The sequence below is a fragment of the Eretmochelys imbricata genome, chromosome 4 (assembly GCF_965152235.1).
Source record: "Eretmochelys imbricata isolate rEreImb1 chromosome 4, rEreImb1.hap1, whole genome shotgun sequence".
Classification (NCBI taxonomy): domain Eukaryota; kingdom Metazoa; phylum Chordata; order Testudines; family Cheloniidae; genus Eretmochelys; species Eretmochelys imbricata.
The window spans coordinates 18,186,213-18,202,198 of NC_135575.1; the positions used below are offsets into that span (position 1 = coordinate 18,186,213).

The window sequence follows — 15,986 nt, forward strand, 5'->3', positions numbered from 1 at the left end:
TTTGCGGTCACTGGGGATTTAGTGTTTGTTTAGTAGATCTCAAACTGCTCAAAGATCCAGTCCATTCCAGTATCATCAGCACGCCTTCTCTAAGCCTGAGGAACTCTTCTTTGGAAGATACAAACAGCAAAAATGAGGACCCCTTCCACTCCCCCACACACTTCTACTCAGTCTGCTCTCGACTGAGCTGTCAAAACCACCTCTTAGAGCATTGAGCATCCCATTCTGCTGGATCCTCTCTTGTGCAATTACTCCCTCGTGTCCCTTTTGGTGACTGTCTGTCCCACTACTTACCTTACCTCAGCCAAGTGGATACTGGAGGTCATCAGAGTTGGTTATTCCATCCACTTTCACTCCCCTCCTTCTCACTCCCCCTTACCCATCCCTCTTCAGGGACCCTTCTCACGAGGAACTCATAAGACAAGAGGTTCAATCCCGCCTCCTCCTCCTGTGAGCAATAGAGCCAGTTCCACCAGAGTTTATCGGAAGAGGCTTGTATTCCAATCTCTTTCTACTTCCAGAGAGAGAGAGGGTGAAACTCAGGAACTTGAATTATGTCCTAGCACAGCACTTCAGAATGATGACACTCACTACCATTATTCCATCCCTAGATCCGGGAGGCTGGTTTGTTGCCCTCAACTTACAGGATGTCTGCGTTCATGTAGCCATCCACCCATCCCACAAGTACAGCTTACACTTCAGAATAGGAACAGATCACTACCAATATTGAGTTGTCCTTTTCAGACTCTCCATGGCTCAAAGGCTGTTTGACAAAAATCCTCTCAGCAGTAGCAGCTTCTCTGTCAGCTCGATATTCCTGTACTTGGACGACTGGCTGCTCTAAGGCAGGTCACCTGAGAAGATCCAGTCATCAGTGGGCAAGGCATTAACCTTATTGTAATCTCTGAGCCATCATAGGAAATCCATACTAATTCTGGAACAAAGAATAGACTTTATAGGGGCCACTTTAGACTCCACAATACCAAGAGCCTGTCTACCCAAGGAAAGATTTTTCCATCCTATCCAGTTAATCTCAACACTGCAGTTCAGCCCACAAACAACCTTAAAGCCTTGTCTAGAGCTACTTTTGCTGGTGATATTCCCAACCCCAAAGAGAATTGGGTCGTCACCATTTTTTCTCTTAGCTTTTTAATTTTTAAATTTGAGTTGAATTTTTTCAGCCTGCATGGGATGTGGGATCATGGTTTTTATACAAACTGCAAAGGGGGTGAGGGGGAGCAACGTAGAAGGGGTTTGGAGATGAAACCAAGAGGCTAGGGCACAATGTTGTATGTTTCCAGTTAATAAGAAATGGAAAAAATGAAAGTATATTTACATATCTATTTAGGTCTGGTCTACACTGTAAAGTTATGTGTGCTTTAACTGAAAAATTTTCATGCCTTGTGTGATGTAGTTAAACCAACCTAAGCCCCAGTGTAGACACTCTTGACATAGCGATGGCCTCCCAGAGAGATGGGTTTAAGAACCTCTTCCATCGTGGTAGTGTCTGTCTATGGCACAGAACTATAGTGGTGCAGCTGCAGCACTGTAGGTGTGCCACTGTAGTGTTTCTAGTGTAAACGTTCACTTAGACATTCACATACTACTTAGTCTTCTTTGTTCCTTGAAAGTGATCTCCGAAGGAAATGGGTTTATGCCTCTTTTTCTTTTTTTTGCTGCTGCGCTATATAAAGGCCTGAAAAGTTTTAAAAACCACATTCATTAGAAGTTGACATGTTATATAGCCCTCCTGTCTTCCGTTATTTTTAATGAAAACCAAAGAACAGGTAGTATTAAGATTCCAAGAAAGGAAAAACTTGATTAAAGAGAAAGTGACTTTATTTTGTTTAAAATTTATCTTTTTCTTGTTAACACTTATTTAACTTCATTAACTCTATAAATAATTGGAGGAGGAGAACCTTTTAGTCAATAGCCCCAGCCCTTCAATTAAGGACCAGCAGGTCCCAATCTACAGATACGTTTTCTCCTCCCCCTTTCCCCCCCCCCCCCCAAAAAAAAAAAAAAAAGAAAATCCCAGCAACAAAACAGGGGAAACAAATTTTGACATTCCCAATATTCCTCCCCTGCTACCCTCCTAAAAAAGCAGAAATAAACATACTGGCTATTTTAAAATATAATACAGAAACATAGAATCATAGAATATCAGGGTTGGAAGGGACCCCTGAAGGTCATCTAGTCCAACCCCCTGCTCGAAGCAGGACCAATTCCCAGTTAAATCATCCCAGCCAGGGCTTTGTCAAGCCTGACCTTAAAAACCTCTAAGGAAGGAGATTCTACCACCTCCCTAGGTAACGCATTCCAGTGTTTCACCACCCTCTTAGTGAAAAAGTTTTTCCTAATATCCAATCTAAACCTCCCCCACTGCAACTTGAGACCATTACTCCTCGTTCTGTCATCTGCTACCATTGAGAACAGTCTAGAGCCATCCTCTTTGGAACCCCCTTTCAGGTAGTTGAAAGCAGCTATCAAATCCCCCCTCATTCTTCTCTTCTGCAGACTAAACAATCCCAGCTCCCTCAGCCTCTCCTCAAATAGGTTTCAGAGTAACAGCCGTGTTAGTCTGTATTCGCAAAAAGAAAAGGAGTCCTTGTGGCACCTTAGAGACTAACCAATTTATTTGAGCATGAGCTTTCGTGAGCTACAGCTCACTTCATCATATGCATCTGATGAAGTGAGCTGTAGCTCACGAAAGCTCATGCTCAAATAAATTGGTTAGTCTCTAAGGTGCCACAAGGACTCCTTTTCTTTTTCCTCAAATAGATACACTGCCTTGACTATTTCAGGTCATGTTTACATTAGAAGGTATTTGCAGTTTGGCCATGCTTAGACTGAATGGAGAAAAAAACTCAAAGTAAAACACAAGTTGAAGTGAATTACATACAACAGTATAAAATAAGGTGGAACAAAACTCTAAACTATCTCACTGGGAAGTTGTCACATTGTGTGTAAGAACAAATATTTAAAGACCTCTGAAATGACGAAATTCTGATATGCTTAATTTTACATCAGTAGGCTGTAATGTTTCTTTATCTGCTTCCCCAAATTGACTTCACAGGTCAGCCGTTCCTGATACAGAGGCCGTTTCCAGTTACCCAAAGCAGAACATCAGTAACCCACCGGATATGTCAGGCTGGAACCCATTTGGAGAGGACAATTTCTCCAAGCTAACAGAGGAGGAGCTACTGGACAGGGAATTTGACCTTCTGAGATCAAGTAAGGGACGCTTGAAGGCTTATTTCGCTTCACAGTAAATAAGAGCTCTGTGTAGGTACACTCAACAGTGCCAAAGACTGTCCTTTTGAAGGGCCATGCAGTCTGTTGTACACAAAATTCTTTCTGAGCATTTGAGGGCAGAACTAGGTCCGCTTTCTCACTTTTCTTTCCATTTGGAAAATGTTGTGTGCGGGGGAAATTCACTGTTTAGCATTAGCAGCTATTGATATAATCTTTAACTCTTCAATATTTCTCACATCTCCTTGATTGTCAAGAATTCTAAGTATCAGTAGTATGGTGTTCAGATAAATGAGACAATTTAGCTGCTTGCATTATTCCATTTGCAGCTCTGTTTTCTTGCACACCAGAACAGAAGGGTCTGTTGGTCTGAAATGCCCTTTGAAAATGCCTGAAAGAAAAATTGGTCTATTACATTATGTTAATGTTTTGTAATGTCCTTTGATGAGTGGCTACATGTAAGGGCTGCTTTATTGTTCTGACATGGCAATAGTTGAATAAACTTTTTTCCTCTTTAAGTCAGATATCTCAATGTTTTTACTTGAAATCACTTTCTTTAGTCAACTTGTTGGTATTCATCCCGATACTATTTTCAAATGTAATTTTGTTAAGGAAGACTAGAGCTGTTTTTAAAAAGACCTGTAGCATGTAACAAAACATGACATTGACTTCAGAGTTACAGGTATAATAATTTGACAGATAGGATCAGATTTCTCACTTGTAAAAATGCAACAAAATAGCTAGTGGGGGAATTAATGGAAAAAGAAACTATAATTTTAACAGAGCTGGCTTCTTTCACATTTCTGGTGGCTTAATTTTTCCAAGTGACTTTTTTTTTTTTGTAAGCTTGCTGTGAGAATGTGGAATGCCAACAAGCAAAGTGAACATAAGAATATTAAAGACCATACATGAAATCGTTTTTCTACCATTTAAATTCAAGAAATCATCCTAAAATAAATAGGGCAGAACCGAAAGCTTACCGAAGTGTTGCACGAATGTGGTTTATTTGTACCATTTTTCTAAGAGATGTCAAAGTAGCATTGCAAAAATGAATTATTTCCAGTAGAACAAAAAACTTGTTCTTGTTAATGTTTGGGAAATGAAGATTGTCCTAGTTGAAAATAACCATTCTTTAAAAAATTGAACTTGAAACTATTGTCTTTCCAGTAATTGTGTTTAAAATCTTAAGCATACTTCCTTCAAAAGGAGCCTTGGAAGATTTGGAAATCAAAATAATACTCAACAGGAGAATGTTTGTTTAAAAGTGAAAGGTCAGCATAGCGCTGCCCATTCTCATGATTCCTAACCACTTTGCTGACCATAATTATGCTAAATGTCCGGAGTATGTCCTGTGTCTGGCTTCACTGATTATTCCGTGTTTCCAATAGATGTAAGGAAAACAAAATATACTGACCAGAAAAATATTTTAAGTGGCTTCATGACTAATGTACTAGCTGCCATCTAGCAAATGTACTTACTGAGAATGGCCAGCTATACTGAGCATACTCAAAGTTATGTTCAGTCTGGTGAAAGATGTAGAAAAATTGACAATTTAAACAGATTCTAAGAAGGGAAAATAAGATTGTCAGAGATTTAAGATTTTAATTTTTTTCTTCATACAGTGTGATCATATTCTAAAATTCCAGCAAAATAGAAATCCTAAAGTAATGCTATTTTCACACAAAGTCACTTTCTTTGAAGGTTCTAGGAGGTTGATTTCTTCCTGTAAATGCTAATGAACTTTGCATAAGGTTATCTCATCAGGAAATTCTAACACCATTGTCTTAGAGGCCCTGAAGTTATGTAATGCCTTTATACACACCTGATAGAGAGCTTATGACGCTTTGTAGTGAGATGACTGGTGGTATTCTCAGTGCAAGATTAAGGAGAATACAAAGAAGAATAGTTGATTAAGATTATTATACAGTCTGTAGGCTAGAGCTACGTCTACACTAGCACTTTTGTCGTTATAGCTTATGTCACTCCGGGGTCTGAAAAAAACACACCCCAGATTTACATAAGTACACCGACATAAGTACACAGATGTGCTCCCGTCGACACAGCGACCGCCGCTCATTGGAGGTAGTTTAATTATGTTGACGGGAGAGCTCTCTCCTGTCAGCATAGAGCAGCTGCATGAGCGATCTTACAGCTGCACAGCTGCATCGGTACAACTGTGCCACTATAAGCTCACTAGTGTAGTCATGGCCGACAGTTGCTTTATTCCAACATCACAGTGAGCAAGATGGGACTGTAAAGTGATGGCAGAAAAAGGAAGAATTATTGTAACATGACAAGAATTAGAACAACTTTTACATGGTTGGTGGCTCCTGTTAATATTGCGTTCATTATATATAATGCCTGCCATTGAATTTGTGTAGTAGCCTTAATGTGATGTTTCTTGGAGCACAGTCCTTGTAAAAACGGGAGTGCTTGAAACCACACAATTTTCTCTCCTCTTTGGCTCTTTACTGTTAAGTCGGGCGGAATATGTAGTAAAAGTTAGAGCATAGTAGACATTAGACTTCATGTTACCTTAATGCCGACATTTGTTTGAGTTATTCCTTATTTCCTCAAGTATACTGAGCTTCTACAAGAGAATTATATGAAGAAAATAAACTAATGATGTCTTGTACTCTACAATCCCTTGTATCTTTTCTGCTGATTCTCCTTTAACAGTTACTGATTACTTCCATTGTTCAGTGTTTGTATTATACCCTGCTAGTATAACTGACTAAACAAACAATGGATGCTGGTGCTGGTGTATCTTGCTTTTCCCCTACCCTAGTCTGTAAAGTGACTTTACTATTGTACAAGAGGCTCATGATAATAAGCCACTAGCACTTCACATTGTAAAATTAAGTACCTGAGCACTGTTCCATTTATTCAGTATTTAGTACTTAGCTTGTACGTAGCACTGTATATTTAAAAAAAAAAACAAAAAACTTTTCAAACATCAACTAATATCACATTACATTTCTGAACTAGGGAATAACTCCATTTATAGATAGGGTTAAGTGATGTGCCCTAGGTCCTTCAATGAGTTGTTAGAACCAAGACTAGAAACTCAGGTTTCCTGACTTTTTTTTTTATATATATAACCACAAGACTGCGCTGCCTAGGAAAATGTTGAGACATAACTTGCTGTGGTTTGACAAATAATACACTAGGTGGCAGGCTGGTTTAGTATACTGCAGGAGGTGCAATAGTTTTTATTCCTCACCTTTGGCTTGAGTCCAGTTTAAAAGTCTCGGTGGCAAGCCGTACTACACATCACAGATTTCCACAATCTTCACTCCGACAATGAGGATTTTCTTAATGAATTTCTCATTGCAATTATTGACGTCCTGTCACAAAAGAGATCCCTGATATTAAGGCAATAGTAGACAAAGTAGATAAAATACTTCCATTACATTTTAGCCTATGGATTTTGATGCTGACAGTTAGCAGTCTTGTTCTAAATGTATGTTCTGTAATATCTATAGTAATCTTTTAAAATCAGAGCACAAATGTTTACCGCTATACAGTTAAAATGGCAAAAGTGGTAAATGTACAGGCATACTCCTCTACAGAGATAATTTACATAATTCTGGTTTTAGTTATTTCATTGTACATTAACAAGATTATACTTGCTAAAATGTTTTTGACATCGTGCAGATGTGTTTAAATATATATCACTTCTCTTTTCATAAAATCACCAGATTCCTTTCAACAGGAGAAGACCTCAGTTTTTACAAGAGACAGCCACTGTTTATCACAGAATGTGTAAATTTTCTAGGTTTATTTTTGCTTTTTTTGATCTGAGGGAATAAGGACGGAAGAATGAAAACCCAGAGAAGAAAATTTCATTGCTGTACTACTTAGTCCGATAATTGACACGTTATAAGCTGTCATATAGTCTTTTGAAATAAACTTTTCCGTTTGCTTTCAGTTTCACTGGGCTGGCATATCACAAAATGTTGATCCTTGTTTTTATTTTCTAAAAGCCTAATTTGTTATGTCATATCACAGTTTACATATACATTAAAAATATGTAAAGTTTTGTTCACCATTCATTAAACAAGTTTCCTAGGTTCTCCCTTTTGGGTCTCAAAAGTCAACATTTTTAGGGTATATGATTTATCTGCAGCTATCAGCATCTTCATCTTAATGTGGGCACGTTCTACTATACAATCTCTCATATAAACTGGTTAAACTATTATCTGCGTGCATAGTAGAGTATGCACAGAGAACTAAAGTTCTTGATGCTATCATGGTTAAGCTTTTTGTTCTCCATGTTCACTGCAGGAGAAATGAATAAACTGAATATTTTATATCATATATAAAAGAATATTATGCTGTGGAAAAGATCTTACTTTCACAGAGACAAAGTCACTTGACAATTAACCGGTAGATGAAGCTAAGTGAGAACTCTTTTGTGTAAAAACATTTTTTTTTTCAAAATTAGCTATTCCATTAGCTGCTGGCTTTTTTTCTGCATGGTTTCCTTTTCCGTGGTCATGGTTTTAAAGATGCCAATGAAGCTGCAAAGGCCAAACATGAGTGATTGTAATGGGTTTCTGAAAATTATAAAATTGCATTACGACTAAATGGTTTCTTTACTGACTAAACACTCAGCTGCGGTACTACACTTTGGAGCCAAAGTAAAACACTCACTGGAATATGGGTAACAGTAGTTGAACGGTCATCTCTGCTCACTATGATTTTCTGTTATCTTGGCTCCTGAAGTCTTTGCTGAAGATTTTGTTCCTAGTGTAAATAAATAAAACATACTTTCCCAAATTGGAAAATTTTACTATTGCTGAGTTATTGCTTTTTAAGCTCCAGTACTCTTAAACTGGAACCTATGGTTTTGGGATTGAAAACTGCCCATTCTCCTAAATAGAATTCCTCTTCAGATCCATTCTGAATCATATTATTTTTGAGATCCAAAATCACTTCAAACAAGTGTGCATATCATAGAATCATAGAATATCAGGGTTGGAAGGGACCTCAGGAGATCTAGTCCAACCCCCTGCTCAAAGCAGGACCAATCCCCAATTTTTGCCCCACATCCCTAAATGGCTCCCTCAAGGATTGAACTCACAACCCTGGGTTTAGCCGGCCAATGCTCAAACCACTGAGCTATCCATCCCCCCATATGGGGCCTATGGTTGCCAGCATTCTAGAGAAATGTATAGAAGACCCATGGGCATGGGATGCTCAGTATAGTTTAACTCCAGCTGTGTTGAGGAAGCATCCAGTCCATGTCTTAAGCAAATTAACCATTTTTTGAAAATGTTTTTTTGTATAGTCATTTTTCCAATTTTATTCTGTTTTATGCTTTCTTGTTGGTTCAAAGCAAAAACTAGAGAGAGCTGGTTATTAAAGAGGTGTGCATCTTATGACAGGATGCAAGTCTTGTTTGGATTGTGGCACTTGTGTGGAATCTATTGCATTGTCAATTGGCATTAAAGAAACTGATAATTTTCCTCTAAAGCCTAATCATCTATGCTGAAGGACAAATAAGTCTTCATATCAGTGTGCTAACAGTCTTAATTGCCTTAATCATTGACACTCAAGGAAAGCTCATGCAAGCTTTTTATCCCTCAGTTCCAGGATATCACATGAAAGTAACTTTGCTTGCTTCACATGTTGAGGGTCCTTTTGAGCATCAAGAAACCATGGAGTCAGCCTGCTTCTGCCCTGGCCTTAATCAGGAAATTGGACAAACTCTTAAATCACAGCAAGATTTAATCATCTTCCTCACCCTTCCTTCCTTGGGCTCCTTGTTGTTACCAGTAAATTTACAAATCAAAGGGAAGCATGTCACTGTGACATTAACACCAAAGGTTAGCTCAATTGAGAAGGAAGGCTTACTCATTTTTGCTACTAGCAGCAGTATAACTGTAATGGTACACAGACTGAAAACCAGCCTCAGCAAAAACAATTCAATAGCGGCAGTCTCAGGGTGTGGAATGCAAGGAGTGCCAAGTCAGTGAAACCTTTCCTGGATCCCATTAGCTTCGTCTTCTGAATCAGCTGATGTTCCCAGAGAGCTAAGAATCCCAACTCTTTATTTGGAATCTAGCTGTCTGAAAACCTTCTACCCATCGATCTGCCTCCTTCCCATCCATATTCTGAGGTCTTTTCTGTGGAAAAATAGAGGGGAAAAACAGCTGGTCTCCATTTCGCCTATAGCAGGAGACTAGGGATGATGGTATCTAAAGCCTCCCGCATGCACATTTTACATAAACTTGTATTACGGTAGTGGCCACAATGCAGCAGGCTCTGTCCAGATATGCAGTAAGAGGCAGTCCTTGTCCTGATGACCTCACAACTTAAAAAACAAGCAGCAAACAAAGGGTGGAGGAAAATAATACTTTTTTTTTTTCTCTATCAGCTATCTCCAGCTGGTCCTCAGATTCTCCGTGAATAGTCAGTTCATTTAATTGGCACTTGGAAGTAAGAAAGGTCAATACAGACCAGATCAGAGAAGATGTTACCTGTAAAAGGGTCATGTAGGAACAAATGTGAAGATGGCTGTGGGAGAAATGGAAAAAATTGGAGGTTGTCTGCTCATCACGGGCAGGGAGGCAAAATGTAAGAGTTAAACAGTTAATGTTAGGCCGTATAAGTAGAGTATATGCAAAAGAACAACTAATCAAATTCCTCAGACTGGCCCTATGCATAGGGGTGTGATGGTGGGAGGAAACAATGTTTTTTAAAGCCTACCCATACACCTGTCCTATACTATGCTTTAATTTGACAGTGCTTATTACTATGGCCTCTGCAGAATGCCATTTTTGAAACTTAAACTGACCAGGAGCTACTTGAAGTCTTCCATGACTCAGACATTCAGGATTTGCTGTAACAGAGCAGAAATTGACAGGCTTTTCATACAACAATCTGATAGATGAACACACACACATGAACTGGCACCTAGTGCACAGATGAGCTGGTGCAACTGAGAGCAAGTTGAGTGCACATATGACTCAAGAACCTGCTCAGGTCTGACACAGTGATGTTGCCACCATCATCTTCCCCTACACAGAGATCCATATGAAGTCTTGAGACTTGGGTACTGCTATAAGTGACACACCTGTAATCAATATAGTTGAACCACCATGTTCTGCAACTCTCTTGTGTGTATTTGCCAGAAGGGCTTATGACCCATTTTAGAAGAGCTGTGGCCACCTCTTTATCTTGCCTCCATCAGATTTACAATGCTTTCAGTTTGTATCTGTATCTGGCTCAGTAATATTCTCTCAAAATGCTGGAGCTAGACAATATGCTCACTCTGTCAAATCATTTATCCAATATCTGTCCAATTAAACACGCATTAGTCATCCACCTGGGAATTGCAACTACTTGTTAATCTACAATGGAATACCACAAGGGTAATTATATTAACTCTGGTTACTGGTAATTTTTCTTTCTTTAGCTGAATGTATAGTTTCTGTAGATCCTTGCTCACCTGCCCTCCATCCCTTCTTCCTTTTGAATCAAAAATTAGAGTTTAGCCAGATGGAGAGGCACCATGGGCAATTGAGGATGTGGGCTTTTTATATTCACAGAATGTTCAACTATGACTATCAGTTTGTGTACTGTTGGGTAACTGCTTTGAAATGGTTCCAGGACGCTTGAGCAATAGTGCACCAAGATAGATCTGCTGACAGAATTACAGTTATGGGTTACCTTCTTGTCTTATCACTGATGACCCTTGGAACACTAGGCTACAATAAATGAGGAGACTACATTCACAGTTTTGTGTTGCATTGTTCTTGTAATGTTGATTACTGTATGTATCCCTTTCTAAAACACATTGTATGGACCAGAACACTAGAGAATAAAGAGCATATAAAACATAACTATACTTGTTTGGATTTGGTGAAACTCAAAAACTGGTATTGCAATCATTAGTACAATTCCATAATTTAAAAGGGATTCTGGCGGGATTACAAATTTATGTCCTTCATTGTGGTTCTAGCAGAAAATCTTTACCTTTAGGGAAGTTAGTGAATTTTTTTAAACTGATTTTAGACATAAAAAATTAAAATGTAACACAAGGTGTCTGACTTAGGTCCTTGGATACCATGGTGTTTGTGATGTTAGAACCTAAACGGAACAGAACGAAAATTAGTTTCTCTTACAAGTGCTGCTTGACTCTATTGGTTTTTGGTTTTAATACTTTTTCATCATCTGCCACAGTTTACTTCGGGGTGGGAGCAGAGAAGTAAAGCAAGAATGAACTCTTGCAGATGAAGGCGTTCAAAAATGGGATAGCTGTCAGGGTACAAGGAGAGGATGTTATCCTTCCGAAACAAACACAAATCTATTAAACGTATCATTAATTTGGCATAAGAACTGCCATTTTTATTTTATTTTATTTTTTGTTCTGTTTCATTTATTTTTACAGACAGGCTCGTGGAGAGGAGAGCATCCTCAGATAAGAATGTGGAGCCACATTCTGCTCCACAGAACCATCCTTCTGAAGATCCCTTTGGTTCTGTACCTTTCATTTCTCACCCAGGCAAGTTACATATGTAACATCACTACCTCTTATTTAAATATCTCTCTCTCAAAGGAAGCTTGTTCAGTTATATGACCAAACCAGTGCAAATTGGAATCATCAGCCTTGTGGTTGAAGATTGAATAGAGGACAGTTTTTTGAACGTTATCGTGAGTGTCTTGGAGTTTAAATCTAACCTAGCACCCAAATGCATTGATACATTTACATTTCAAAAATTGCATATACATGATATATTGAATTTAATACAACCTGTGTCAGTTTAAAAAAAAAAAAAGTCTCCTGTTAAGGAAATTAGTCATTTAGGTCACACACAAGTATTGCTACTTTCCTTTATTGTTTTCAGCCACCAGCCTTTCTGTCTTTTATTTTTGTTGTTGGCTCCTCTATTTTATTAGAATCTGCAGGTGCAACAGCAGAGGGATAAAGAGCTTAGCTTTATGTCTGGTTACAGTCACACTTATGACACTGAGACTCTGTATAACTTTCTTTATCGAGACAAATTTTCTGACTGTACTGTGAACTCTGGGATCTAAAAACCAAGTTGTGCTCTATCGCTTACTAACTTGCCAGTTATTAAAAATTCGGCAACAAGAACTTCATTGACAATTTTAATGCATGAGGTAGAATAGAATCTAGGGCACTCCTCCGTAACATTACAAAAAGTTTTTGTTACTTTGTACTACTGTGAAGCCAGCAATGAGTAAAATAAGGTGTAACTCAAAGATGCTCAAAGTTGTGGGTATGTTGAGTTAAAAATGCCCTCTTCATGTGATTTTTCTGACTGTCCATATTCACAGAAATGGTTCCTCTAACATGCTCTGATTTCACTTTGTCTTCAGTCTTGTGTACTTTTTTTTTTGCAGCCACATTCCCTTTTTACTTTCACTTTGCATTTCTGTGATTCTCCTTATGTGATCTAACACTTAGGCCCTTTCTGACCATGCATTACCAGGTGTGAACAGAATAATATTTGGCATTCTGTTCTCTACTGTGGTACTCATTAAGAGGTAGGCTGTTAGTTCTGCTCTCATTCTCTGTCAACTTTTTCCTTGTCAGGCTGCCTTAAACTGGTTAAAACTGGTTAAACTGCTTAAACTGATTCTGCTCACATTACTACATTCTCTGAGTTTTCGTCTGTTATATCTGCTCAGCAAGCACTAAATTACCACCTTCAATCACCCTGCTCTAAAGAGTTCTAGCATTTCTCAGGTCTCTTAACCCTGTCCTAAGTACTGTGTGTTTTCCATAGAACTAGACTCTGCAGGATTTGCATTATGCAGAATCTGCAAAGACTCTTCTTTGCCTTATAGGCAAGGCTGAATTAATGTGAAATAAGGAAAGAAATGGTCCCTTTGAGTGATGGCCATTCAACTTAGTGTCACTGTTTTACTTTCCTGATCTTGATACGCACTCAGCAAGCCAAGGTATCCTGCACTGAGATATTTTTAGGTCTGGAAACTGTTTATAGTCCCTTAACTTCTGACACAACTTTTTGATGTTTTTACTCTGCTACTGCTTCTCAGCCTGCTGTGCCTATAACCTTAAGATAATTACATTGAATTTACTAAATCATATAATGAAAACCCCCCACTTTTTTCCATTTACATATTTAGGATAATCTTGAGTCCAGGAAATGGAAAAACTGGGGAGATGTAGAGTGAGAAACTATATACCCTCACTATTGACTCTTTTGCCATTTGTAAAACTTACAAAAAAAAAAAAATATTTACAATCCTGGATCAGTTGAGGCTGAAAAGTAAGAGGAGACTTATAAAAGATCTTCTCTAGCTGTTGATTGTAAAAATTCTTACACTACAGCAGTCTGGGAGGCATGGCCTATGTTGAGGTCTTTACTGAAAAAACTGCAACAAATGTCAATGTTCTTCTTCAAGTGATGGTCCCTATTGTATTCCAATGCGGATTACACACTCACACAATGCGTCTGAAGCCAGAGAATTTGAAAGTAGTGTCCACTGATCCACATGTGCTCCCTGGCTCACCTTGGCCTCTGACTGAGGGGATAAAGGGCAGGGCAGACTGACCGCCTCTCCAGTTCCTGTCACTGCTGCTTGGTGCGGGTCGGAACCTCTCTGTGTCCATAGCTTCAGCTTCGTCCCTTAAAATAAAATTTAGCTTTTTAAATAGTTTTAGTGGTGTTATGTTATCCTGGGGGGACCCTCCCCACTAAACCTCTTGTGGGTACTATAAACACAGCTTTCAAAAATGGCTTTATTAGGTTGATTTCTTCAACAAGGACCACTTGTTGAGATATTGGACATGATACAGCAAGATCAGTGCTATTTAGCAAATACAGAAGCCTGAAAATACATCCTTTCGTTACAAGGTGACAGTTATTTTTTCCCTAAATACTTGCTAGCATATCTACTATACCACAGTCTGTCAAATCTCAAAGCAGTGTATAATGTCTTGTGATGGCTGGCGCAATTTGGTACAACATATGAAAGAGTTCTGAATTCTACAAACGAATTGGTCCTTCGTAGGTTAACTTCTGGTAGAGTTTTAGTTTAAAAAAAAAAAAATGAACATTCCCATAAATAAATTTCTGCTATTTGGAATGGTACTCAACGATAATGTTATAGATAGATAGTTAACGGCCTTGTACTCTGCTCCTTGCATAGGACATTTTGGTCTGAGTCTTTTAAGAATAACTAAACGGGATCCATACAATTCCCAAGAATTTGAAGACTTTAAAATATATATATATATTGTTTTTTTCAGGCTCCCAAGGGCTGGAATTATTCTCTGAATCGAGTTGTATTTTGTAGCTTTTGCTAAAATTTTTTTTAAAAAGTAGAGTTTTCATTTCTTTACTACTGCAAAGCATCTCTAATGAAACTAATTTATATTTTTACCAGAAATATCATCTAGCTTTCCCTGAAAATTTAATTTTGAACAGGTAAACTATAGTGGTAGTGTCCCAGTCATCAGACTGTGGTAATCAAGAATAATGAATGATGCATGATTTTAAATCTGTAGGCATGATTTTAGACCATGGCAACTCATGTGATAAGTTTCTCCCCATCATATTTTTACTATAACACACAGATTACTATAGATTTTGATTTGTAAATGTGAGGCACAATTCACTTAAATTTAGGCAGAAGAAATATGGAATATAGTTGAATCAATGAGGCAAATTTGCATAAAACATCTGATTCCCTATATAAATATCAAATAAGACTGCACAGTTCTCCAGCTGCGTGCAAAACATACTTATTTTGGTATTTTTGAGTTGCCTGGAAGATGATGCAGCTAATTCATGCCAGTATCTCTGGCTAAATGATCATCTACTAAGCAGTGGTCCACTTCACAGTAAGAATATCAGTGAGTTCATGGAGTAATTCACTTTGGGGGGGAAACTTTTTTTTTAAAACCTCGCATTTAATATTGTGGACTTTGACCGAAAAAATAGCATAGCTTATATTGCAGTAGTCTGTCTTTATTAAACTATGGCTGTCAGTTTCCTACTACAGTGGGAATTCATGATCTGTGACAAGTTGATGGTCCAGGACAATACTGATTGCTTTGCTCTTGAAATGACTCAAGTATACTTCTGTCACTCATTTTGTTGTGTGGTCATTTTCAGTCCTTTCCTTTTCGGGGATGAACAGAGATCCTTTGGAGGCTGCATAACTAGGCATCCTTTAATAGTAAATAATGAAGTAGGTTTTCTACTCCTAAAATTAAAATAGATCAGTACATCAGGATCATGCATTATGTAAGTCCACTCATGTTTCATGATACAAGAGGGGTCCCACTAAAAACCATCAAAGACGTCCTAACAAGTGTAAAGTTATTCACAGATGTGTTTTGAAGGGGAAAAAACACATTCTAAGAAATACATGTTTTAATTTCCAGTTCTTGTTTTGAAAACAAGAGCAGCAAGCAGCATACATCTATTACAATATTCAGCAGCTGCTGCTCTGCCTGTCGTCAAAGAAATAGTGCAGATTTAGTTGAAATGTCCCAGTAATCCTGGGGCCTGACATGTGGCAAATTGCTGTGAAATGATGGCGGCAGTATGTTACCAATTCAAAGAAAGCGTAAGGCCCTTATGCCCCACTCTTCCACCCCCCTCCCCCAACCCCCAAAATGATGAACCAGCAGAAGGAATGTAATTATTGCAGTTGTTACAAGCCATTCATCCTCTTATAATCGGATGTCTAGAAAAAGAACATCAGAACAGAAAATTTCCTTGAAG

The 15,986-nt window shown here is 38.3% G+C and overlaps 1 protein-coding gene across 2 annotated transcripts in view; it reads left to right on the plus strand.

The window, feature by feature from the left end:
- Positions 1-15,986, plus strand: part of BMP2K (BMP2 inducible kinase) — a 105,888-nt gene that overhangs the window by 72,979 nt on the left and 16,923 nt on the right. Inside the window, exons 14-15 of one of the 2 annotated variants that reach the window (XM_077814925.1) lie at positions 3,077-3,234; positions 11,651-11,764. In XM_077814925.1, the coding sequence (XP_077671051.1) occupies positions 3,077-3,234; positions 11,651-11,764 (272 nt within the window). The remainder of the gene's footprint in view (positions 1-3,076; positions 3,235-11,650; positions 11,765-15,986) is intronic. The other variant, XM_077814926.1, reaches the window with a different exon arrangement.